Source organism: Polypterus senegalus, chromosome 4, assembly GCF_016835505.1.
Source record: "Polypterus senegalus isolate Bchr_013 chromosome 4, ASM1683550v1, whole genome shotgun sequence".
Lineage (NCBI taxonomy): Eukaryota > Metazoa > Chordata > Cladistia > Polypteriformes > Polypteridae > Polypterus > Polypterus senegalus.
In genome coordinates, this window is record NC_053157.1 from 227,414,585 (window position 1) to 227,441,355 (window position 26,771).

The 26,771-nt window shown below is 39.0% G+C and overlaps 1 protein-coding gene across 1 annotated transcript in view; it reads right to left on the reverse strand.

Annotated features, from left to right (window-relative positions):
* Positions 1 to 3,261: 3,261 nt before the first annotated feature.
* Positions 3,262 to 26,771, reverse strand: part of LOC120528092 (C-type lectin domain family 4 member E-like) — a 58,432-nt gene continuing 34,922 nt past the window's right edge. Inside the window, exons 2-5 of the mRNA XM_039752115.1 lie at positions 17,723 to 17,812; positions 16,969 to 17,120; positions 13,146 to 13,273; positions 3,262 to 3,577 (exon numbers count right to left, since the gene is read on the reverse strand). Coding sequence (XP_039608049.1) covers positions 3,382 to 3,577; positions 13,146 to 13,273; positions 16,969 to 17,120; positions 17,723 to 17,812 — 566 coding nt within the window. The 3' untranslated portion in view covers positions 3,262 to 3,381. The remainder of the gene's footprint in view (positions 3,578 to 13,145; positions 13,274 to 16,968; positions 17,121 to 17,722; positions 17,813 to 26,771) is intronic.

The following is a 26,771-nucleotide window of genomic DNA, read 5'->3' on the forward strand; positions in this document are numbered from 1 at the left end:
TTATCTACTTTCTGCATCTCCCTGACTATCCCACTTCTTCTTTGCCAACCTCTGCCTTTGTATACTATGTTGTATTTCCCCATTTCACTACCAGGTTTCCTTTTCTTCCTTCCAATGCATCAGGGTACAGATGGACAATGAGCCAAAACATACTGTGACAGCAAATCAAGTGCTTTTTAAGGCAAAGAAGTGGAATATTCTTCAATGGCCAAGTCAGTCAACTGACTTCAACCCAACCAGACATGCATTTCACTTGCTAAAGACAAAACTGAAGGCAGATAGTCCAGCAGCAACTGAAGACAGCTGCAGTAAAGGCCTGGCAAAGCATTAATAGTGTGGGAATCCAACACTTGGAGAAGGCCATGGGTTCCAACTTTACGCAGTTATTGACTGGAAAAGACTTTTAACCAAGTATTGAAAATAATCATTAAATTCATGATTATTTTAGTTTTTCCAAATACATTTGAGCCTCTGAAAATGGGGGCTATGCAAAAAATGTCTGTCTTTTCTAAATGGCTTATACAATATTTCTGAAATTAACTCCAGACTGCTTGAGTTAAAACTGTAAATCTACACTTCAATGGCATCTTTATTGTTTCATTTCAAATCCATTGCGGTAGCGCACAGACAAACATTATGAAAATTATACCACTGTTCAAATACTTATGGGCCTAACTGTATATTATTTATTATTCTGCTATATATGTTTAGACATTTATTTAGACATTTAGTTATGTTACTATGTAGGATATTTCTTGGCTGGTTGTAAGATATAAAACCCAGTTTAAATAAAAAGTATCAGCAAAACTATTACTATAAAACCTGTGCGCTGTTTATGATTTCATTAACTAATTTTTTTGAAGAAGCAACTGGAATTTTTGACAGAAAACTAAGCATGACATTATTTTACCAAGACTGTCAAAAAGCATTTCATACAGTCCCACTCCAAAGATTATTTTGAAACTAAAAGCTATAGGCATCTGAAGTAACTTGAAAACTTGATCTCTAGTTAGTTTGTTAACCAACAAGAGACAAAGAGTACAGATAAGAGAAGAATGCTCCACATGGAGCGAGGTCATCAGTGGAGTTCTACAGGGTTTTGTCTTTGGACCATTAGTTTTTCATTTATATTAATGACATTGATTCTGATATATATATATATATATATATATATATATATATATATATATATATATATATATATATATATATATATATATATATATATCAGATATATATTTAGTAAATGTGTGAAATTCACAGATGACACTAAAACTGGAGGGATGGTAGACACTGAGGAGGTCACAAAAAAAAAATTATAAAAATCTGGACAACCTTCAGAACTGGGTGAACACCTGGAAAATGCAATTTAATGCAGAAAAGTGCAAAGTGCAACATGTGGGCAAAAGGAACATTAATTACTGTATAAATACAAGATGAGAGACATTGTCATACAAGAAGCAACCTCTGAAAAAGGATTTAGGATTATATGTTGACGCAACATTTTATTGACGAAGCAGTGCACAGAAGCAGTTAAAAGATAAATAAAGTGTTTGGTTATATCATAAAAACTGTTCAATTTAAGTCAAGGGAAGTTATGCTCAAACTATATAATTCAGTAGTAAGACTGCATCTGGGGCCTCATGTATGAACAATGCGTATGCACAGAAATGTTGTGTAAGACCTTTTCCACATTCAAATCGCGATGTGAAAAAACCTAAACTTGGCGTAAAGCCATGCACTTTTCCACGGTACCTCATACCTTGTCGTTCGCAAGTTCTCCGCTCGGTTTTGTAGACTGGCGGCACCCAGCATGTCACTCGATTAACTTCCTTTTGTTGATTATACCACTGTTTAAATCAACAAATAGTATGCTTGTCCTGTGCCTCCACTTGGTATTCGCTGAAATTCTTATATTTTCCCCCGTGCTTTTCCCATTGTCTTTTCACAGAAGGCTAAACTTAAGGGCGATTTATATTGATTTGCATATTCACAGAGGCATAATTCTGGGAGGAGTTGGGGCGGGACAAAAGGCGCGTGCACGAGCCTTACTTTTCACGCTGACGGGATTTATGAAGTAGAAGAACGTGAAAGTTTGAGTACGCACAAATTCCTGCATCTGGATTTTTCTGTGTGTAAGCACATTTCGGCTTTTGTGGCAAAGAGTTGTGGTACTCTGGAACAAACTACCGAGACAGATAATTGAAGAAGAAACCTTGATAACTTTTAAAAAGAATCTGGACGAGATTTTGGGACAGCTCTGCTATTAGCTAAAGAAACTAGCTTGATGGACTGAATGGTCTCCTCTCATTTGTCAAATTTCTTATGTTCTTATATTGTGCTATAGCCTCCCGCTTCTGGTGTCAGAAGCCTAAACTGTAAAAGTGTCTGCTTTTGCCAGCAGGATTTTAATATTTTGATGGCTTTGAGCCATTTTAAAGTTGCCTTAGGGACAAGACCATACCTAAGTATGGCTACATTATGTAAATTAGATCAGACAAGTGAGCTCTTCCAAGGAGAAGGGAGATGGTCAAACCTACTGCCAAGGCTTCAAGAAACTGTGCCACCTGGACACTGGCATGCATATTAGATGGGTTTCTGGTCTTCATCTGCTTACAAAACTACTGAACAATCAAGATTGTATGGTCTAAATTGTTACATTGAATTTGCTTTTGTTTATGGCACCCTTTATTTCAATCAAGCTTAAAGATTAAAACTTATTAAAAGAGCTTTCCTGTTTGCATATTCTCTATATTTCATCACTGGGTGCTGAAAACTGAGTTCATTCCTTTGGTGAGGTCAAACAGAAGTGTGGAACGAAAAAGTTATAGTGACAGTCACACCTGGGTGAAATCCAAATGAACTATTCAAACAAGGTATTGGACAATAGTTCTGAGTAGCAATGCATTGCAACCGTATATCTCCAAGTTTGGTAAATGTATGAATAGGCAAATTAATGTAGTAATAGTGAATAAAATATTATACCGTGGGTCCATATTTAAAAGAATCTGTGCTTTTGAAAAAGGATGCATGTTTTAAGGAGAGGTTTCCTCAAAGCCTTTCTAGAGTGCAACATTCATCATGATGTATATTTTCATTAAATAAAAGAAGCCATCCCCTGTGGATGATTCTGACATATTCAGAAAATTAACAACATGCCATAGTTCTGAGTATCTTATTAAACAAACTCAAATATTTATTTTTAGAAAAAAATTCAGTCAATAAAATATATATAGTAGGTCTTAGGAATTGCATTTTTTATCTTCACAAAAACACTACATTCACAGTAAACAATAGTCATTAGAAGCCACAATTGGTCAATTCAGAGAAGCCATTTAACTCCACTGATGTGCTGACTACTCAGCTGCTCCTGTGTACAATTCAGACATGGGTTGGCAAAGTTAATGCTGCTGCCTCACAGATCCTTTTCTTTTCTGATACACAGTTTTGATCATACCAGCCACTGTAGCGCTCTAATTTTTTTAGCTCCACACAGTCCTCTCCCATGTACCCATTCTTCCGATGAGTCCAGTTGTCTGGCTCTAGCCCATTGTCATTCTCTCTTCTTCCCCAGAACCTGCAAAAGAAAACTAGTTGTTATTCTGACACTTGACAAAAATCTATGCAAGACAAATACAGTTTGAAAAAAATGAAAGAAACAAGATGTGGGTAATGTGCTTAGCCTCCTTTCCTCAGCTGGTTATACCAAGGTGATGTGTTGTGAAGCCCAAATTTCTATTTTCAACTTCAAAATGTAAGAAAAGAAAGACAATGACAGAAAAAGGCAAGTCACAGAATTAACTAACAGTCAGTCATCAAGCTTCCAAAAAGTTATACATACAGCTGACTGCCATAAATGGATATTAAGACTAGATGACGTACTAAATGTACCACAGAGAGCTCAAGGAAAACCAAATTAAAGAAAGAAGTTTTAAAAAATTTAAAAAGAGAAAATCATAGGATTTCCAGTGATTGACCAAACCTCATTTAGCATTGGTGATGCCCAGGGAGAACAACGTTGAAAAGAAGAGCAGAGATGTCCATAAGAGAAACACTTAAAGTGAAAAAATAATGCTAAAAGAAATAATTGAAAACAAAAATAAAAAAAACAAATACAGCAGGCAAAAATAAGAGATGAAAGGCAATCACTGAAAATGAAAAATATATAAAAGAGGACTGTGATATACTGTATAAAGAAAGTGAAGGAGAAACAAGTAGCTGTTTATTTCCTTATATATATATCTAACTAGAGCTTTCTCTCACATTACATTATGCAGACAACACTTTTGGGGACAACACAACAGCAACCCATGAAGGTCAAAATATACATGAAAAGATATTAGATTATTTTAGAAGTCAGCTTCCAAGCCCATAGCACCAACATTTACAAGGAGTGGGATAAGAGCAATGCAAACATTTTAAACTGAGAGTGTTAACTGCTGTAAAGACAGACTGCTGATTATCAAAGTGAAAATTGTTATATGTTTTATATTTGGTAGCATTGTACTCCTCTAGTCTGTGTTCTATTAAACAGTTGTTGCCAATGTCCTCTACTTTCCTGCCGTGTGTTGGGGGGGCAGTATTATTGATAAGAACATGAAGAAGCTGGACAAGTTGGTAAAGTAGGCTGGCTCAGTGCTGCGTAGGACTTTGGAATCACTGGGAATTGTGGGGGAAAGGTGCATGAGGAGGAAGGTACAGGCCGTCCTTGACAATAGCAGTCACCCTCTACACACCATTTTGGCAGGTCAGAGAAGTAGACATGGCAGTCGTCTTATCTCACTCCACTGCAGTACAGAACACTTTAGAAAGTCATTTGTATCTACTGCTGTGAGATTATACAACTCTGTTGTCAATGCAAGTGATTCATGACGTGGGGCCTCATTTATAATGCTGTGCGTAGATATTACACTTAAACATGGCATATGGACAAAAGTGCAAATGCACGTACACACAAAAAAATTCAGATGCACAAAACCATGTATAAGTAAACTTCCATACCTTCCAGTCCATAAATCCTGGTCAGCACAAAATGTAACGCACTTGCATGCATCTGTTGCCCCACCCCGACTCCTTCCAGAATTTTGTATATTTTATTATGCAATTCAATATAAATATCACCTTCTGTTTAGTATTTGGTTAAAAGACAACGGCAAAACTACATGAAAAAAAGAAGAATATCAGCAAATGCGAAGTGGAGGCAAGGAAAAACGCAGTGATTTTTTGGCTTACGCAGTGGTATAACAACAAAAGTGTGACAGAGACATTCGAAAGTTCAAGTTCAGAAAGTGCCCGAAATAAAAAAAGAAGTGGTCAAAGTCGACATGAAAAGGCGAGTCTCAGCCTTCCGTCTGTTTATTCAGTTTCAGACAATATTGCAAAAGCTGACCCCCATGAGATTGTTGGGCAGTGATGGTGCTGCTGTGTTGAGTGCATCTTCGGGTGTTGGCTGCACACATACCTCTGCCTCGGAAACTGCTGGGCGACCATCTGGTGTGCGCTGACGGATACTGTTCTGAGTCACAAAATGAAATAGTGCTGTAAGAGATGTGACCAATGAACTAAGGAATATAAAGACTGCACTATGTGATATTGACCATAAATTAAATGAATTGGTTAAAAAATAAATGCTGCATCTGATTACCTGTTTTTACATTCTGCTAATTAATTCAAACAAAGTTGTAACGCTGTCTGATTTGGCTGATCATTTGGTGGGTCAGGTTCATCATACCGTATCTCTTCAGGTACAGGCAAGCCACAATTGTGTGCCACATCATGAAGCACTCTAAATGCGAGACACATTCTGTGCACTATAAAGCAGCACATTAATTGAGTGGAAATGTTTTCTATTTACATAAGCAAATTCATTCTCTGAAAGCACCTTTATAGTGTAGCATTGGCATTGAGCACCACAACAGATCAATTCTCTGATCTTTATCCTTAAAAGGACTTCTTGCCTAGTTGGAAAAAGCACCTGCCACTGTGCAGAGCTGTCATTTTATAGATTTTCCACCTATATATAAGGTGAGACACAAAAGAAAATGGCACTGGGCTTAGGTCTTTCCTGGAAAATCATCTAGTTGGCTGAATGTGAATCATAGAGCTATAGCCCCTCCTACACAACCTTTCAAAATGCAGACTGTCTAGGTATATCCTGTGAATAGCCCAGTCAGTATTTGCACAACAATCGCTAATTTAGTTGCCGCTATAATGTCATGTGAAAAAATCGACTCAACATGAAATTAAACAAAACGGCCACAGAAACTTATGAAATTTTAAAAACACTGTACAGTTTGTCTTACATACAAGTTTTTGATTGGCACAAATGTTTCAAGGAAGGACAAGAAAATGTGGAAGACGTTCAAAGCCCATTTCGAGAGCTTCACCAAGACAACGTTCCTGCACACAATGCTTTTTCCATAAAGCAGTTTTTGACTGATAAAAACATTCCTGTTCTCGAACATCTTCCCTATTCGCCCGATTTAGCTCCCTGTGATTTTTACCTGTTCCCAAAAATCAAAAGTGACCTGAAGGGAACACATTTTTCTTCAAATGATGAAGTGAAGACAGAAATCGCAAGCCTGTTGAAGAGCCTCAAGTAAGAAGACTTCCAGTACTGTTGCGATCAATGGAAGATATGTATGGAGCGGTGTAGAGATTGGGAGAGGGAGTATATAGAAGGCGACAATGTTTAGAATGCTGTAATTCATCAATAAATATATTTTTTCTTACCAATCCGTTTATTTTTGTGTCTCACTTCATATGATGTAATACCAGCTGTTCATGATTTATCCCTGACTGATGTAACTTGTACAGCGCTGTTGCAATAGCAATGTGTGTGCATTTGACCATTTCAAATACATTTGAAAAACCTGACATTACTGTGAATTGCACTTTGATCTTTCCCAGTTCAACTACAGTGTAAGAAAATCTCATATATCTGGATGACAAGCAGATAATACCATCCTATACAGTTGGCATGGTGTGACTCAGTGATGACTGTGAAATACACAATCAGTCAGCAAGTTCACACTGAAAAGCTCCTGTGTCTAAAAACCTGGGAGTGGACAGAAGCTGCAAAGGAGCAGGTAGAGCAAAATTCCTTAAAGTATGCTTTTGTAAAGCCGGTGCCAGTTCAGCACCCAGCAACAAGAGGAAAACAATTGGAATTCAAAATTGACTTAAGAGCTTCTCATCATCTTCTATAAATACTCTCTTGTAACAATGCTAAAGCAGCTATGGTATTTGGAATAGTTTGTCCATTCTGTGCACCATTATATTGTTACAGAATGATTATAATCAAATTAATTAAATTTGTAAATTATATGCAATTAATTTTGGTGTGTTTGATAAAACCTGCATCATACATGTGAATCTAAAAAAGAAAAGCAGACCACAGAAACAGTAGCACTGCTTTGATGCTGGGTACTGCCAGTTCACAAAATCCAGGAGAAACTGGGTGGAGGATACCGTGAAAATGTGCGTGGCTTTATGCCAAGTTTAGTTTTTATACATCTCGAAGTGAACATGGAAACGCGTGTACGCAACATTTTTCAGCGTGCACACCATTTATACATGAAGTCCCTGGTCTGACATTTTCCTACTACCTCCCGACATTATAACAATTGACTTTTTCCTATTTACAGTGCATCCAGAAAGTATTCACAGTGCATTACTTTTTCCACATTTTGTTATGTTACAGCCTTATTCCAAAATGGATTAAATTCATTTTTTCCTCAGATTTCTACACACAACATCCCATAATGACACCATGAAAAAAGTTTACTTGAGGTTTTTGCAAATTTATTAAAAATAAAGAAACTGAGAAATCACATGTACATAAGTATTCACAGCCTTTGCTCAATACTTTGTCGATGCACCTTTGGCAGCAATTACAGCCTCAAGTCTTTTTGAATATGATGCCACAAGTTTGGCACACCTATCCTAGGCCAGTTTCGCCCATTCCTCTTTGAAGCACCTCTCAAGCTCCATCAGGTTGGATGGGAAGCGTCGGTGCACAGCCACTTTAAGATCTCTCCAGACATGTTCAATCGGATTCAAGTCTGGGCTCTGGTTGGGCCACTCAAGGACATTCACAGAGTCGTCCTGAAGCCACTCCTTTGATATCTTGGCTGTGTGCTTAGGGTCGTTGTCCTGCTGAAAGATGAAATATCGCCCCAGTCTGAGGTCAAGAGCGCTCAGCAGAAATTTTTCTGTAACCTTCCCCAGATTTGTGCCACGAGACAATCCTGTCTCGGAGGTCTACAGACAATTCCTTTGCCTTCATGCTATGTTTGTGCTCTGACATGAACTGTCAACTGTGGGACCTTATATAGACAGGTGTGTGCCTTTCCAAATCATGTCCAATCAACTGAATTTACCGCAGGTGGACTCCAATGAAGCTGCAGAAACATCTCAAGGATGATCAGGGGAAACAGGATGCACCTGAGCTCAATTTTGAGCTTCATGGCAAAGGCTGTGAATACTTATGTACATGTGCTTTGTCAATTTGTTTATTTTTAATACATTTGCAAAAACCTCAAGTAAACTTTTTTCATGTTGTCATTATGGGGTGTTGTGTGTAGAATTCTGAGGAAAAAAATTAATTTAATCCATTTTGGAGTAAGGCTGTAACATAACAAAATGTGGAAAAAGTGATACACTGTATTTATGTTTTGTTCTCTTTACCTTTTTTAAAAATTTGAAACAGTTTTTTTACTAATGTTCTTGATCTACTGGAAACCGGAATTGTCCTGAGGGGATGAATAAAGAGGCTATTTATCTATCTATCCACCAAACCTCTCCTCGACTGCCTATCTGACATTAAGGACTGGCTGGCTGTAAACTTCCTTCACCTGAACGATTCAAAAACCGAGGTCATTGTTTTTAGTCCCGACTGCAAACAGGCTCCACCCCTTGGCCTCGTTTCTCTTCCCATTCCAGTAACTTCGTCTGTCTCCAATCTTGGAATCAAAATGGATACGTTCCTGAAAATGGATGCTCAAGTCAACAGCACAGTAAAATCCTGCTTTTTCCATCTAAGGCGAATCGCCAAACTCAAGCCTATTCTTTCTAACCACCTCCTGGAATCAGTAATTCATGCATTCATTACGTCCCGGCTTGACTACTCTAATTCCTACCTTTTTGGTATCAGTAAAGCCACGCTTTCTAGACTCCAACTGGCTCAAAATGCGGCTGCAAGGCTTCTAACTGGAAGTAGCAGAATCCAACACATTTCACCGATTTTGAAAACCCTACACTGGCTGCCGGTTAGATTCAGAATCGATTTTAAGATTCTCCTCCTAACCTATAAGGCATTAAACGGTCTAGCCCCCACCTATTTTAGTGTCTTGCTCCATTGTCACAATCCCCCTCGTGTTCTTAGATCCACAGATCAGCTGCTCCTAACCGTTCCCAAGGCACGTTTTAAAGCTCGTGGTGAAAGGGCTTTCTCCGTCTGTGCACCCAGGCTCTGGACCTCCCTGCCCTTAGTGGTTAGGCAAGCCACTTCAGTCGCCACATTCAAATCTCGCCTAAAAACGCACTTCTTCACATTGGCTTTTAATTCTTAACCTGTTTCATTTTCCACTTGCCTTTTGCTATTTTCTCTATTTTATTTGGTCCCTTGACCTGTTTTTAGTATCTCTGTTTTAATTCTCTCTTAATGTTTATTTTTAATATTTTGCTTTTAGTCCTGCTTGTTGTAACTGTACAGCGCTTTGGTCAGTTGTAATGCTGTGTTTTTAAACGCTCAACAAATAAATATGGTATGGTATCTATCTATCTATCTATCTATCTATATATATATTTATCTAGTAGATAATTATAAAAGTCAAGAAGCAAATAAACCCTGCAGTCAATACTCAGATAAGCTCAAATCATACTCTGTTTCTAATTGAATCTGCCATTTCTCAGGGCTCTTATTTGGCTTGTGTTGCTGAGGTTGATGAGGTGAAGTTCATTCTGATAGATTCCAGGATTAACTCTTCTTCTCATAGTTCGAGGACTATCAAATCAAACATTGTTATTTGTTTTAATTTTGACAGCACTTTACTCTTTTTGTCAAGCACTGCTGTGAAGTGAAATATCTGATTAGTCAGAAGGAGTTTGTGGAGCCCAGCTTATGATTGACACGTGTTGTGAAGTAGTTTGTCCATCTTTAACCATTATAATTAATATGCCTTTGATTCTGGCAAAGCAGCCACTTCCTTCAAGCTCATTGCAATAAAACCAATTCTGAAATAGTCAAATCTTGATCCTGTACTAATGTTATGTACTGTCACAACTTTCCTCTTCAAACTAAGGTCTTTCATAAGAGTCAGAAGAGGTCCTCTGCAGTTACAACCAGATTTTGACTCTGACTCTAAAAAGTTATATAAAGTTCTCTAGCCTGACTTGCAAGCATTCCACAATTCTGTATTACGTTGGGTTGTTAATGAGCTCCTTATGGCAGTCAATATTGGTAATCTTCAAGTCTCCTCATTTTATTAAATCTGAATGCTGTGATTTATTTGAATGGCTGTAAGAAATTGTAGCTGTTAGTACTGCTTTGGAGTGGTTTTCTTTTCAACTCATTGGTCAGGATAATATTGAACACTGCAGAAACACAAATCGGATCACAGTCTTGTGTCCTTTGAGTTCCTAAGGGTTCAGCATGTGAACCATCTTTTTTTTTGCTTTGCTCCCTCCAAAACCATAACTTACCATCTGTCAGGTAGGAGCGAAAGCTTTAGATTCGTGAAAAATTTCAATCTTCAGTTTTCAACCAATCTTGATGTTTCAGGGTACCCTGATACCAAAAATATCAATATCTCGATGATGGGTGTGTGTCTCTGTGTGTGTGTCTTGAGGACAGTCTAGAGCTAAAATGGCTGGAAGGAAAAATATCAAACTCGAAAACTCAAGCCTGTTATGAGATCGCGATGTGCTGATTAGTTTTTGAGCCAAATTGTGCAAGGTTAGGCACTCTAGAGGAACCCACAAATACTGTATTTGTGCAATTAATAATGAATTCTTCTCGTCAATTGCTATTTTAATGACCTATTTTATGATAAGAAAAATCAGAATGGTAAATAATGAATGAAATGTTATAGAATAGTTTGGGTAACGGTTCCTAGGGCGCAAAGCCTATTGATGCTCACGTCTGTGGAAGACGAATGTTCTCTTCGTTCCCTTGTACTAATTCATGTCTGAGAAGTAAGCTTTACAAAACCATGTAATAGCATGCTTTGTTTTAGCAAACAGAAAAATGTTTGTGCAAAGGACTCAAGGTCTGAGCATTCCACACATGAGTCTGCCTTATCACGTTTTCCCTTAGCTTACATCTGAACGCCATAACAAAAGGAGCCAAGAAATCAAGTTGCACAAGGGGCGTTGAAGGGGCTAAAGGTTTGTGTATAATAAATGTGTTGACTGTTACATTTTATAATGATATTAAATTACGCATTCTAGGGGTATAAAACTGGACCCCACCCAACAGGTGGGGTTCAGAAGAGCCCTGACGCTGTCATGTATATTTGATTGTCTGCTTTTCTGAAACTCTTCTCACCGTGACTCTGAAAATAAAGCTGCTTTATAACCACACCTGCTGTCGGGTCTGAGATTTCGTCCACACGTCCAAAATTTTTATCGATATTTTACACAAAGACAAAGTTCTATGTCAGCATATATGTCCTTTCCTACTGTGATGATGATTTACTTTTAGACATTTTCCAATGCATATAATGCACCCATGTCTTAATTGTGCCAAAAATAAATGAAATCAAATGACCAATCAATGTCAAGAGGCAGCAACAGGGGTTTAAGTAAAAACTTTCAAAGATTCTGCCGCATAGGTCAAGAGTTGATCAAATCATGACAGTATATTCAATAGTCATCAAAAAATACATGATCTGCAATAAGCAAACATTGTAAATACCCCAAAGTAACTGAAAACACAGAGACATTACATAGGATGCACAGTTTGAATCAAATCAGGCAAGGGCCTTCCTGGAACCCCTTTCATACAGGAAATGCTAAACTGCTTGTAAATACTAAAGCCATAATTTAAATCACCCATGATACAGAATAGTTGGGATTTATTGAATTTCAAACCGTGATGAATATTGTGTGTTACATTAAAAAGCAATGAATCATTTGATTAACATGGAGTATCATGCCAAAAGTAATGTATTTTACATGTTGGCTTTCATTTAATTACAGTACAGATGATTGTTCATAATAATACACTTTGTCAAGCAACTCAATGTCTGGATTACATCTTGCCTGAAGAAGGGGCCTGAGTTGCCTCGAAAGCTTGTATATTGTAATCTTTTTAGTTAGCCAATAAAAAATGTCATTTTACTTGACGTTTCTTTTCTAGTTAAAAACCTTAATGGGTAAAAATTGAAACAGAAGAAATGGCAGCATTCAAAATGTGTAGCAGTTTTGCAACAATGCACATTTGCACACCTTTTAATTTTGTAATGTTAAGAACACTTTATTAAAAGTCTTAATATCATCACTTTCAGAATCTTTTTATAGGTGGTGAACAAACACATGACCCTAAATGCAGTAGAAAATCTATTAAAGTCAATAGTGGGTCAAAACTAACTAAGGAAATGGCAAGGTAAAATCAAAATTTGGGAGCTGTATAAAGTATGGGATTTTTACATTTTTTAGTATTTGCTAATTGTATGACATGTAAGAAAAGTTACAAAGCGTCCTCCTGAATGCCTGAAATTTACTTTCTGATTTACTGATTTTAAAAACAAAACCTTTTTAAATTTTCATGCAAGTACACTGTAAGGATTAAGAGACTTTCAAAGTTAATCTCAGATGCTGATATATACACAACAACCTCTTATAAACTAGTGATGATGTAAAGCTTCTGGGGCATGTCCTCTGGCAATGGGATGTCATATTTTGTAAACAATGCTGAAAAATGTCAATGGTTGCAAGAAACAAAACAGCATTGTGTATATTGACAAAACCAAATGCTAATAAAAAAATGAAAAACAACCAGCTTTAAATACATAATGCAAACAATAATTCCAAAAAATTCTGTGATGTTAACAACCTCAGAAAATGTGTCTATGTAAAGTCAAGAAAAATGTATTTCGATCAGACAAGAAACAAAAAAGTAGCATAACCGTTTGCATTCTTACTCATTTTTTATGTCCAGAGGTTTATTGTCCACCCATAAAAATTGATTTTCGTTCACTTGATCTGTCAGTCCAATCCAGTAGGTTTTCTCTTCTTCACCTTCAATTTCCACCAATGCTGTTAAAAAATTCTGAAAAAAGAAAAAGGTTTATTAGTGAACCTAATGCCTGACTATGTAGATTTCCTGGTTATAATGGAGAGACATACTTCATGTTTGATTTATCCTCTTCCTCTAATCCTCATATTTTCCTCCTTTTTTTATTGTACATTTTCCATTTCTCTTAATTTCTTTATCAGCCTCCCTTTTTGCAAAACAACATAGTAAAGCCAAATTATTATGGTACAGCCAGGGTTGTTGCTGTAGCTTAAGTTTACTTCTTGTTTACTTGCTTCTTAAATTATTATTTTCTCATGTTTTTTATTATGTAAATATTGTTAATATTGTTGTGTTTATTTATTATTTTCTATTTATTTATTGTATATACATTTTATTTTCTTATAGTCCTTGTGTGTTTTAGGTGGAACCCCCAAGAGTAGGTACCACCCTGTCTTTGCTGCTGAAATACGATCCTCAACATATATATTTCCTACTGGGAAGAAGGTCCATCAGTAGTTGTAGTTGGAGAGTGTTAATTTGTGTGTGTGCTTTTTTTTGCTAATGATAATTGGATTATGATTTGGACTTTGAGTTGCTTTTTTAAGCAATTTTGCCATTTTTCTACAGTTTGCAATTTTTTATTCTTCTGCATAATATTAATAAATCCTTCATTTATGAAAATTCTATATTGGATGTCTCTCATAAGCTAGAGGTTTTATGATATTCCTCCCCCTCAAAAGGCATTCTTTTGTGTATTTTGGGACATTTAAGGTAATATTTGAACTTTAAAAGTGAGTTCCCCATTTTGGGCCCTTACAGCCTGAATCCTGATAGTGAAATTTTGGTTAAGGCTGCCTGGGGTGAGGCCTATTTTTAGGCAAGCCAGTGAAGGTTCTGGCCTGGTTTGTTTTTCTTATTAATGCCTTACATTCATTTTTGCAATTTTATGCTGCTGACATTAAAACAATGTGCCAAAGCTAACCAAAAATAAAAAGTGACATAATAGCTTATTACAAACTCAACCATGGATTTTAGCGAAAATGTTTGTAGATTGTAATAAATCCAGTCCTTGGTGGTGTGGTACAGTGGTTAAGACTCCAGAGGTGATGGGTTCAAAATTGCTTCTGACATTGTGAGGCAAACACTTATCTTGTCTTGGGATGTTTTCACAGTAACAAGACTATTGTAAGAGCCATTTTCCTAGTTCTATAAGATTCATGAATATTTTACTAGATGACAATGCATAATCTATGAGAGGTTCCTATAACCCCTGTAAATAAAATTGTATTGGTATATTCCTGCTATTTCTAACAGATTTGAGTAAACAATATTGTTCAGTTAGTGACAGCCTTGCTTTGAGTATGGTATGGAAGGCATAAGGCATCCATCCATTACATCTTGCCCAAACAAGGGGCCTGAGTTGCCTCGAAAGCTTGCATATTGTAATCTTTTCAGTTACCCAATAAAAGGTGTCATTTTGCTTGACTTTTCTCTACATTCATAATGGCTAACACGGTACAACACCCTAGTACTACAGTATTATTCCAAAAATGCACTCCAAGGTAGAGGGGAACTTTATAACCTCTGACTTAAGACCCAAGTCCTATGGTGAATTTTTATAAATGATTTACTTTAAACTAATGAAGAGCAAAAAAAATATCAAGAAAGGGAAATATCTATACTAATAAAAGGCAAAGCCCTCACTGACTCACTCACTGACTGACTGACTTACTCATCACTAATTCTCCAACTTGTTGTGTAGGTAGAAGGTTGAAATTTGGCAGGCTTATTCCTTACAGCTTACTTAAAAAAGTTAAGCAGGTTTCATTTCGAAATTCTACACGTAACGGTCATAACGGTCGACAACGTCCGCCATGTTGAACTTTCCAACGTCACTAATTCCCCAACTTCCCCTGTAGGTAGAAGGCTGAAATTAGGCAGGCTCATTCCTTAAAGCTTACTTACAAAAGTTAAGCAGGTTTCATTTCGAAATTCTACTCGTAACGGTCATAACGGCCAACAACGTCCGCCATGTTGAACTTTCTTATTCATTGCCCCATCTTCATGAAATTTGGTAGGCGGCTTCCCTGCACTAACCGAAACCAATGTACATACTTATTTCGGTGATATGACGCCACTGTCAGCCGCCATATTGAACTTTCCAACGTCACTAATTCTCCAACTTCCCGTGTAGGTAGAAGGCTGAAATTTGGTACTTATTTCAGTGGTATGATGCCACTGTCGGCCGCCATATTGAACTTTTCAACTGTCTTTGTTACTTATGGGCCCATCTTCAAGAAATTTGGCATGCGGGTTCCCAACGCTAACTGAATCCTACTTACGTACATATATATGTCAATAGCTTGCAGCTCGGTCACCGTGTGAGGCGGCGGGTCCCCATCCCAACGCCTCCCACGTTGTTGGCTGCCTGCCTGCCTATATAAGGCAGTCCATCGCTCCAGTCTCTACCTTCCCTTCCTTGCTTTGCCACGGGATTCACGTCTCCCTGCTGATAACTACAGCCTTTTTGTTTAATCCACGGCTTCTCCGCTATTTTATTGTTCATTTATTACGATTACAGTTATTGTTTAGGTATTTTAGACTCACTTTACATTGTTTAGGTACCCATTTCCTTTATCATTTCAACCATACCCCCATTAACATGTCTATTGAGGTGATAACCATCGATCAAAGAACTGTCACTTACTGAGTGGTTTCCATACCCAGAGATGGCACCTGCCTTTTCCATTCTCTTTGTTACATATTGCACGGCTATATCAGGCTCACTCTTGATATCCGGAGGAACATTGTGTCTTATGTATTGAATGACTGGGACAGGTTCAAGGTGTGGACTGATGACGGTACAGGAGATGATTATACTACACAGGAGCACTAGAAGAGTGAAATGCTTAAGCCCTTCACCTATGGTTCTGCATGTGAGTTGATGGCTACCGCTGAATTGTTCGGTTGTCGCTTTCAAGTGTACCGAAATGGCCAAATATTTTACACCTTTCAACAACCGCCAATTCATCTTAAACATCTTAGATTGACAGGTGACGATTTCAGTAGTGCACACTTTGATGTTTATGAATGTTTAAACTCTCAAAAGCTGGATGTGAAGTTATCGATGAAACCAGTTGTATACTTACAACGCTTGACAGATGCCGAATGTCTCTTCAACACAAGTCCTACAAATACTGTCGTAATTGAAACAAACCATGAAACTTAAACTGATTATGACAGCAGCAATCCAAGCTGTGAGATTTGAAACAAGATTACTGTTCACATGGCCAACTGTACGTTGCATGCTCAAGAGTAAACTCAGTGCACAGCTTGGTCATATTACAACCGGAGGGTCAAACTCACAATGTGGTATACAAAGAGATCCTTAACAAATAATTATTGGTATATTTTCCCTTAGGTTAAAAAGGTTTAATTTTCTTCTTAATAAAAATTTTAAGGCAGTACTTCGCTGCTGCGAAGCGCGGGTATTTTGCTAGTAGCAAATATAAGGCAAACAGAAATACAAAATTATTAATCAACAAAAAAAGAAGCAAAATTCAAAAAACCAGAAGAAATCCTAATAATAATAATAATCACACGAAAGATCTTTAGAACATTAGCAAAATCTATATAATAACAAAAACATATGTGAGATAATAATTGAACATAAATAAATAATTAAATTTAAGCCAGGGCAGTAACCCTGGTGAAACTATAACACATACTTGCTCCTTATTGCTCTCTATAATCACAAGATGTCCCCCAAGTAAGGTGCAGTTTTTTTGACTGTTGTTCCAGTTGAATTTATCAGTGGAGAAGAAATAACATTTGGAGTTAAACAGCAGCCAACCCTGTGGACAAGTGAAACATGTTTTACCTGAAAAAAGGAAAAAAATAAAGAAAGTGATGGAGTTAAGTAAACCACAGGCAAGTCTAATTAATACATATCTCAATACTGAAATTCATTTTTTTGACTGCATGAAATAAATGACTGAGATATTGATAACTTTTGTGCTTCCCTGGTGGAAAAAGATAAAAATACATAAATGGTGAGTCAGAGGACCTGTATTTTTATTTACACAGATGTTTCCTATTAATATATTTATTTTTTTATGTTAGCCATATGTTAGCTATTTCTATAATTATTTACTGCTCTCTTGCTTATCTTTCTGATCATAACATAGGTCATTATGATAGCAATTGACAAGAATAATTCATAATTAATTGCAGAATTACAGTATTTGGGGATTCCTCTAGAGTGCCTCTTTCTCTGGCACAAGACAGACACACAACCATCATTGAGATATTGATGTTTTTGGTATCAAGGGACCCTAAACGGTCGAGATCCATTGAAAATTGGCGATCAAAATTTTTGATAAATCTAAAGGTTTCACTCCTCCCCCATAGATGATAGTTTATGGTATATAAAAGGTATATATTTGCTACAAAAGTGAAAACTGAAATGGACGCATTACTTACCTCTCACCAATGTGTCTCTTACAGGACAGGATTTGTCCATTGCTGTTATTCTATCATTGGCAGAGAGTTTAGGACAGGCCAGGTTTACAACTGTACATAAAGGAACAAAAACTAATGTAACAATAAAATGCATACTAATGGAAATTCAAACCCAAAGTTTAAATGCAAAAGTAAAATGAGTAACACTTTTAAAGTAGCTTGCCTTAATACTAGATGTATCAAAAATAAAACAAGTAAGTTGGAGCTGTATAAAGCATAGCATAATTATAATATTATTGCAATAACAGAAACCTGGCTAAATAGCAATAATGAGGGTGTTTGTAACATAAAGGGATACACATAGATACAACGGAAAAGGAGGTATAGTTGCTGGTAATATCAAATAGAATTTAAAGTCCTCTTCAATTGTACGATGAGACCCATCTTAGTGAGGGCATCTGGCTTCATCTGGAAAGCATTAGGGAAAGAGGCCTTATTTTAGGAGTGTGTTGTAGACTGCCTAATGCTGACAGTAATTTCAATACACATCTTTTTAGTAACAATGATAAAACAAGTTTATGTGGTAATATTATAGTCATGGGAGACTACTACTACCCAGTTATTTACTGGAGATAGGAGGTTAGGAGCATCCATCACATGACAAACCAACTTAGGGCCCGAGTGCAGCCATGCAACAGGTGACATCTCAACACCACACTAGTTCAGATGGAATGGAACTAGTGTAAGATTTTTTATGGTGGCTGAAGTGCCAGTTCTGCCACCAACCCCCAAGTTTTTCCCTGCAGGTTGGAGGGCCTACATGCAGGGTTGGATGTAGATTAACATCATACACAGGACAGAGCAATTTCAGGTTAAAAGCCTTGCTCAAGGGCCCAATGTAGTAGAGTCACTTTTGTCGTTTGCAGGATTCAAAATGGCAACCTTCAGATTGCCAGTGCAGATTCCTACCTCTGAGCCACCACTCCTCTACTGGGCTAACCTTTAAATTAGAAGAGCACAAGAGCAGGAGTTTTTAGACATAATCAATTACTGTTTTTTAACTCAGTATGTTAAAGCACAAAAACAGGGGGAAGCCTATCTAGATTTAGTCTTTTGTAATACTCAGTATAGTATTACAGTGGCTGAGTTAGTTTATTATGCTTTATATTTTTTGAACATTCTGAAAACTATATTTTTTTATACTGAAATTCTTCTGTTTTATATATTGTGAATTTTGTTTAATGTGAATGCTATCATTGTACCTTTTGTATATAGTGGGGGGTGCTTTAATTTATGTAACAACCATAGGACGCACATGCAGTGTACAGCAGATGAAGTTTGATGACGCTTAAGGCACTACTCAATACTCTCCGTCTCTCGTGTAAGCTGACAAGTTTTGAATTAGTGTCTTCTGTCTGAAACCGCATGGGAACATCACGCAATATGGTTATTAATGTATTTTGAGGTTCTGTCGTCACTTTTGGTCGGCAGAAATGGATTTTAAAAGTGTTTGGTTTAATGGAGATCCAGCCTCATTAGCATATTGTTTGGCTTGTTATAGGAGACTGAGAAAGCGCCTGACGCTGCTTGTGCTAAATCTGCCCCTTACTGCTTGTTTTGTAGGTATGTTGCAACGATAATTATTGCCCTTCATTGTTATTGTTTATATGCATGTGTTACATTTGTATTTATTGTATGTGTGTGTATATATGTAAAAAAAAAGTTTGGTGACGCTTTTGCAGGAAACTGAGAAAGCGCCTGACGCTGCATGTGCTGACTGTGCCCCTTACTGCTTGTTTTGTAGAATAAATGGTAGAATCCAAATATTCCTTTAAAGCATCAGCAACCATTCTAAAGCCGCTACATAAAACTGGTGCCGTGACCCGGATTCACTGATCAGCCGCTGCTGATCGCAGAGGTCAAGCTGTGTGCTCGTGACATTGTGGGATATCAAGTTGGTGGAAGTGTGGATCTTTTGTAACTGCTGAAGTGGTTTTTGATGTTTTGCATAAGTGCAAATGTGGTTAATATAAGTTCATGTTAAGAGCTACAGTGACATAAGTTGACATATTTCATGTAAACTGCTTAATATTTCTTGCTCACTGTTATTGCAACTGTTTTGTTCCTGTCTAAGATATGGCAGGCAGAGGTCAACATACCTTTGATATTTTTACACCGCTCTCAGGCGGGGGAGGGGTTTGTTTAAGGTAGATGAGGCGGTTGGTAGGACCCCAGTGCTAACCCATGATTTAAATGAACCATTTGAATCAGAAATCATAAATGTTATACCTGTTCTTGAACCTCAATTCTCCACTCCTGTACAAATGACAACATTGTACAACAGTTACGTGTGTTAATTGGTGAGTTAGGGAGCCAGATAGGTGAATCCATAGCCAGCTGTTTGCTTGCTAGTCAGCATCCATTCACACCATGTCAGCCACCACCAGCTGAGTCAGCTAGGGTTGAACCACCTGACACAACCCTGAACTTGTCCAAAATGAGCTTAGTAGTGAGGCCAGATATCAAAGAGCCCCCGATGTATTGTGGCGATGGTGCAGACAGATACTCCATTCAGGAGTGGATTGAGCTGATGGAGGTGTACCTGAATAAAAAGGGCCTTCCAAATCAGGGACAGGGAGATGAGGTCCTGAACCACCTCCTTGGTAAGGCAAAAGGTATAGTCAAAGTGGGACTGAAAAGCAACTCCTCACCTGGTGTTACTGTTAGCCCTGAGACAATCTATGCAATATTGAGATGCTACATTAGTGAGAGCCCTGCTTCATGTCCACCACTGGTCGATTTCTATGCCACCCAACTGACAGTAACAGAAACGCCAATAGATTACTGGGTCAGGTTGAACACAGCTGCTGAAGTGGCCAATAGGCACTTGGGACGTCAGGGTGGTAAATTTGAGAATATGGATGCAGAAATAGCCATGATGTTTATCCGAAACTGTCCTGACCGTAGTCTCGCATGTGTGTTCAAGTGTAAGCCTACAAGCAAGTCGTCAATCACACAGGAGCAAGAGGCTATTGATGAGCATCAGTGAGAATGCCGAGATAAAAGATCAAGTGCAAGCATGACCAATTCACATGCTATACAAGTGGCCACTGCCGTAATGAGTAGCAGTTTGCCAGAACCTGAAGTTACATTTGCTCATGTAAACCCAGCCAGGTGCAGCCCACCTAATCCAACCAAGTCAACTGAGGCAGTCATTTCAGAGCCAAATGCTCTGGTATGTGTTCTAAGTATGCTGGAGAGAGTGTTAAAGCGTACCAGCCAGCCTGTTCATGCTACACCTAGATCACAGGCTTCAATCCCAGCACGTTTCCCTCCATGCCAAGTCTGTGGGGATGCCTCTCACTCAACACAAACACATTGTATGCGGGAGAGGAGATATCTAACCTGTCTAGAAATAGGGCATCAGCGGAGAGACTGTCCCAAAGCCATTATTGCACAGAATGTTAGCTCACCTGATCAGGGAAACTAAGTTGCTCACACTCGGGAGGGGACAGTGTGAGTTAAAATGTTGAAGCCCTCAAACTTGATGAAGATGTGCAGTTTATGTATACGAAGTGCCTGAAATCTGCCCCACCTGGAATTACTGTACTGTTTCAGAACATGATTAGACTTGATAAAGCTGACAGTCTTTTTTATACCAGTGCAAAGGTGGGTGATAAAGTCTCACTACAAGTGTTGCTCGACACTGGCTCTATGGCTTGCACCATTAATGAAGAAGCAGAGCAGGCGTTAAAGAATGCTGGATTGGCTCTGGAGACTAACAGTATCCAGACTGATGTTGTGCTCATTGGCTGTAGTGGAGTTCAGGTTAGGCCCAAAAGCATTTACAATTTAAGGATGGAGGTGTATGGATGTGCATTCATTGTGCCTGCCTTGGTGGTCCCTGGGCAAAAATGTTATAAAGTACCTTCTAAAGCAGTTCAAACAGTCTCCCCAGTTCTGGCATGTTGTAAGCAAACCTGAGTCCACTAAAGCACCTGGAATAATGCAGTTTCTTAATATGCTGTCTGGCATTAACAGGTGGAGAGGTGAAACAATCCCAGATACCATTGAAACTGCCAGGTTGGCACAGGCAGTGACTCTTCTTTCTAAACAAGAACACCTGGTTTGGGCCAAATTACCTGCAGCCTCACCTCTTTCTGAGAGCAGTACCATCTAAGGCACAAACTCACAAGAAAAACATCATTGTCTGCAGGTCTGTATGCTCCATGAGTGGTGATAAGTGGGTCCGAGTAAGTATTTTGAACACCTCTGACAAACCTATCATCTTAAAGCGCAACACCAAGGTTGCAAATGTGTCACCCTGCATTGTTGTTGATGATCTGGATGTAACCACTGGGCAGACACCAGCCAAGGAGCTTGAGTTGCAGAGAAAGACGCTGTGCGATGCAGTGGTGAGCAAGCCAGGCAGCCCTCCTTGTCCCAGTTTTCATGACAGCCTACACAAGCTGGGGTTGGAAGATCTGGTATATTGACTCCTGTGAGGTGTCCCACCACTGGAAATCTGAGATGCTGCAGCTGATGCACAAGTATGAGGATGTCTTCTCAAAAAGTAAGCTTGACTGTGGGATGGCTAAAGACTTTGTTCACCACATCCATCTGTCTGATGATCGACCCTTCAGACATCCATATCGACGTGTCCCACCAGGGCAATATCATAAGCTTCGTCAAGTGCTCACAGAGATGGAAGAGCTTGGGATCATCCGCACGTCTAACAGTGAGTGTGCCTTCCCACTAGTGCTTGTCTGGAAGAAGAATGGTGATCTCACGATATGTGTGGATTATAGCTGGTTGAACATGCGCACAGTCAAAGACGCACATCCCTTGCCACACCAATCTGACTGTCTTGCAGATCTGGGAGGGAGTGCCATCTTTAGTGCCATGGACCTTACCTCTGGCTTTTATAACATTGCTATGGCAGAGGAACACACAAAACTAACAGCTTTCACCACACCTATGGGGCTGTATGAGTTTAACAGGCTCCCGCAGGGGCTCTGTAATAGCCCTGCAAGCTTCATGCGCCTCATGATGGGTATTTTTGGTGACTAGAACTTCCTGATGCTGCTCTGTTACTTGGATGATGTGCTGGTGTATGCACCCAATGAAGCTGAAGCCCTCAAGAGGCTGGAGATTATCTTCAGCTGGCTGTATGCTCATGGACTGAAACTGGCCCCAAAAAAATGCCAGCTGCTCAGAAGAACTGTGAGGTTCTTGGGACATGTTGTGGATGAAAATGGTGTCTCAAATGACCCTGACAAAGTCAAAGCTATCACTGTTACGACAGAGACCGACCTTATGATGGAGGATGGCTTAACATCATCACAGAAGAAGATCAGGGGCCTCAAGTATAACGCCGTGCGTAGAACTTGCACTATAACATGGCGTTAGCACAAAAGCCGAAATGTGCTTACGCACAGAAAAATCCAGATGCAGGAATCTGTGCGTACTCCAACTTCCATGTTCTTCCGCTACATAAATCCCGGTCAGCGTGAAAAGTAACGCTCGTGCACATGCTTTATGTAACGCCCCAACTCCTCCCAGAATTACGCCTCTTTGAATATGCAAATCAATATAAATCGCCCTTAAGCTCAGCCTTCTGTGAAAAGACAATGGGAAAAGCACGGGGGAAAATATAAGAGTTTCAGCGAAATACCAAGTGGAGGCAAAGGAAAAACATACTACTTGTTTAATTAAACCGTGGTGTAATCAACAAAAGGAAGTTGATCGAGTGACATAGCGTGTTGTAGAAACTTGAAAGCTCATGTTCACAAAGTCGCACAGTGCCGGAAATAAAACAGAAGTCACATATCAAAGTCACCGTGAAAAGGCGAGTCGTAGCCCACTGTCTGAGTGTCATATGAAAGCTTTTTAGGGTGCAGAGAATAAAAGGCACAGAGTGGGGAAAAAAGCACGAAATGTCAACTTCAATCTCGAAATTTCCACTTTAATCACGTAGTTTATTTTGTCATTAAAGTAGAACATCATAAACGTCGTCTTAAAATTGTTTAATTAACCAGTTTCTCAAATCACATCGTAATTAAAGTAGCACGTTAAATGCTTTGTTTTGTATGTGATCTTCTATGTGCTCTATGTGTGCGGATCACTACTTGCTTCTTAAACTGGCTCTCTTCCTCCAACTGGACACAGAATCCATTACATTCGTGATATTACAGCTCTCTGAATAACTAAAATACTGAGATGTATACGTGATATCATTTTCATGATGATAGGAGTTAAAGCACGTTATTAAACATGGGTTTCACACCGCAGTGATTGTCCACGACCTTCGATTAAATTATTTATTGCAGCAGTACTCAGGGGGTGCTCTAGGCTTGTGGCGGCCCTGGGTAGAGAAAGAATTGGTGGCCCCATCACCCGCCCATGTCAATATGGTATCTTATGCACGGCGGATGGCCACGTCCGTTGCGGACACTGCATAGCCGCCTCGTGCTTATGACACAAGCCTTTAACTTTTGTCGAAATTTGCCACTGCGTTTTTAGCGGTGTCGTTATTTTCTCTTTCTGTTTCAATATATTCAATATATATTGGCGTGGCCGCCCCTGCAGTTCTTGCTTTTCCTTCTCCAAGTAACTGATCGCCACACAATCAGTTCTGTAATAGAAGTTAAGCCATCTGTAAGCTTAGAGCTCTGATTCTTCAAAACATTTAAGGAACATTGAAATATCTTCCTAGTACATGTTTAATTATTCTATCCTTCACGCCAGTCCCAGTGAAGAATATAGATTATTTAAATGAAGTTAAAGTTTTACCTGTATAATATAATAAATATATTTTGCTGCATTTCATCTTAAAAATGATATCGTCATCATATGTATATACACGCTTTATAAAGTGGCTCAGGTTGTGCGATATTATAACTATAGTGCAAGTTTACAGTGAGGTAATTGTACAGTACATATATGTACAGACAGGTCTACAAGGAGCACTTGATTGAGTGCATTTAAAGTTCTTGGGATGAAACTGTTTCTGAACCGCGAGGTCCGTACAGTAAAGGCTCTGAAACATTTTGCCGTGGCTGAGACAGCGTGTTCTTGAAGCTGTATACCGATAATTCTCTTTCCGATCAGCTGCTGCTGTGACTCACACTCAGATACAGTGATATAAATACTCCGAATGGTGCAGTGAGAGTAATATGGAAAAAGATGATCCGCTGTGGCAAATGGGAGCAGCTGAAAGAAGAAGGTGCAGTGAGAGTAACAACGCTAAAGCAGTTATGGTATTTGGAATACTATGGCTGTTCCCTGGACCATTATATTGTTACAAGTTAATTACAATCAGATGCATTACACTAATAAACAATATGCGGTTAGTTTCAGTGTATTTATAAAGCTGCGTCAGGAAAATAAGGAGTAAACACACAGGAACAGTAGCACTGCTTTGACGCTGGGTGCCGCCAGTCTGCAAAACCGAGCGGAGAACTTGCGTACGACAAGGTATGAGGTACCGTGGTAAAGTGCGTGGCTTTACGCCAAGTGTAGGTTTTATACATCTCGATTTGAACATGGAAAAATTTCTTACACAACATTTCTGTGCGTACGCACCGTTTATACATGAGGCCCCTGGTCATTCTTGGGCATGGTCATGTACTATCAGCAGTTCATCCAAGATTGTTCCAGTATAGCTAAGCCCTTGTTCACCCTGACTGCTGCACCTAAGGGGAGGAAAGGGAATGCATGAGGTGCTGCTTCGTTCAGGAAACAACACCCAAGTGACTAGAGACAGGAGCAGCGTGACTCGTTTGAACAGTTAAAATCTGCTCTCTTAGACTCTGTTGTCCTCGCACACCCTGATTTCAGTCAACTATTCATCTTGTCCACAGATGCCTTGCAGGATGGATTAGGAGCTGTGCTATCACAAGTCCAAGAGGGTGAGAGTAAGGCATGCCCTATTGCCTTTGCCAGCAAGGCTCTCACTATACAGCATACCGTCTAGAGTTTTTGGCACTGAAATGGTCTATTTGTGATAAATTTAGCCATTGGCTAAAGGGACACAACTTCACCGTCTGGACAGACAACAATCCGCTAACCTACATTCTCACAAAGCCCAAACTCGATGCGTGCGAGCAGAGATGGGTAGCCAAACATTCCCCATACAACTTCAGAAACAAGTACATCTCTACCAGTAAGGACATTGTTGCAGATGCCCTAAGCAGGCAGCCCTTTGTCATAAACCATGTTTGCCAGAGACTCATTAAAGAGCTGTACAAAGCACTTTTAGAGAAGTCAGAGCAGGTTAGAGAGGGAATGGTCCAGGATGCATTTAGAGTCAGTGTTAACCACCAGTGTCAGGTGCTCATCCCCACCGGAGAGCCTTGGACACTGCTCTATGACAAGTGGTGAAGTGTCTGCGGTCCCAGCAGGTCATATGGAATGGGACCAAGGATCCAACCAGAGGGTGGTCACTTGGTTGTTTCAAGACCTGGAACAGCTAGTCCCACCTGGCCAAAGTGCCTTGCCTGTCTTCTAACTCCAAGAACTCCAGGATGAGCAAAGGAGATATGCTACATTATCCCAGGTTATCCCATTTGTTACCCGAGGGAGGCAGCCATCAAGGAGAGAGAGAGCTGTACTGTCGCTGAAGGATCTTAAGACCCTGAAACAATGGGAGAAACTGAAAATGCTTGATGGTATATAAAGACTTACTGACTAGGAAGAAGTGCCTCCAGTACGTGACACCTTCCTCCCTAGTCACACATGTTCTTTGTTCTTTTTCAGAGAAAACAGATCACAGATTAAACAAAAAATTTACACAGAGCGGCGCTAATAATAATAATTTAGTTCCTATTCCAAATAACAATAACGCACATAGTACTCATCTCTGCACCTCCGAAACATTAAATATGGCACTATTAAATGTCAGAGCTTTAACTAACAAAACGTTTTTTTATCAACGATCTTATTAGTGATAAAAAATAGATCTTATTGCACTAAATGAAACGTGGCTGAATTCAGATGCCGCGTCAGTTTTAATCGAATCTGCGCCTCCGGATTACAGTTTTACTCATGCAAACCGCCAGGGAAAAAGGGG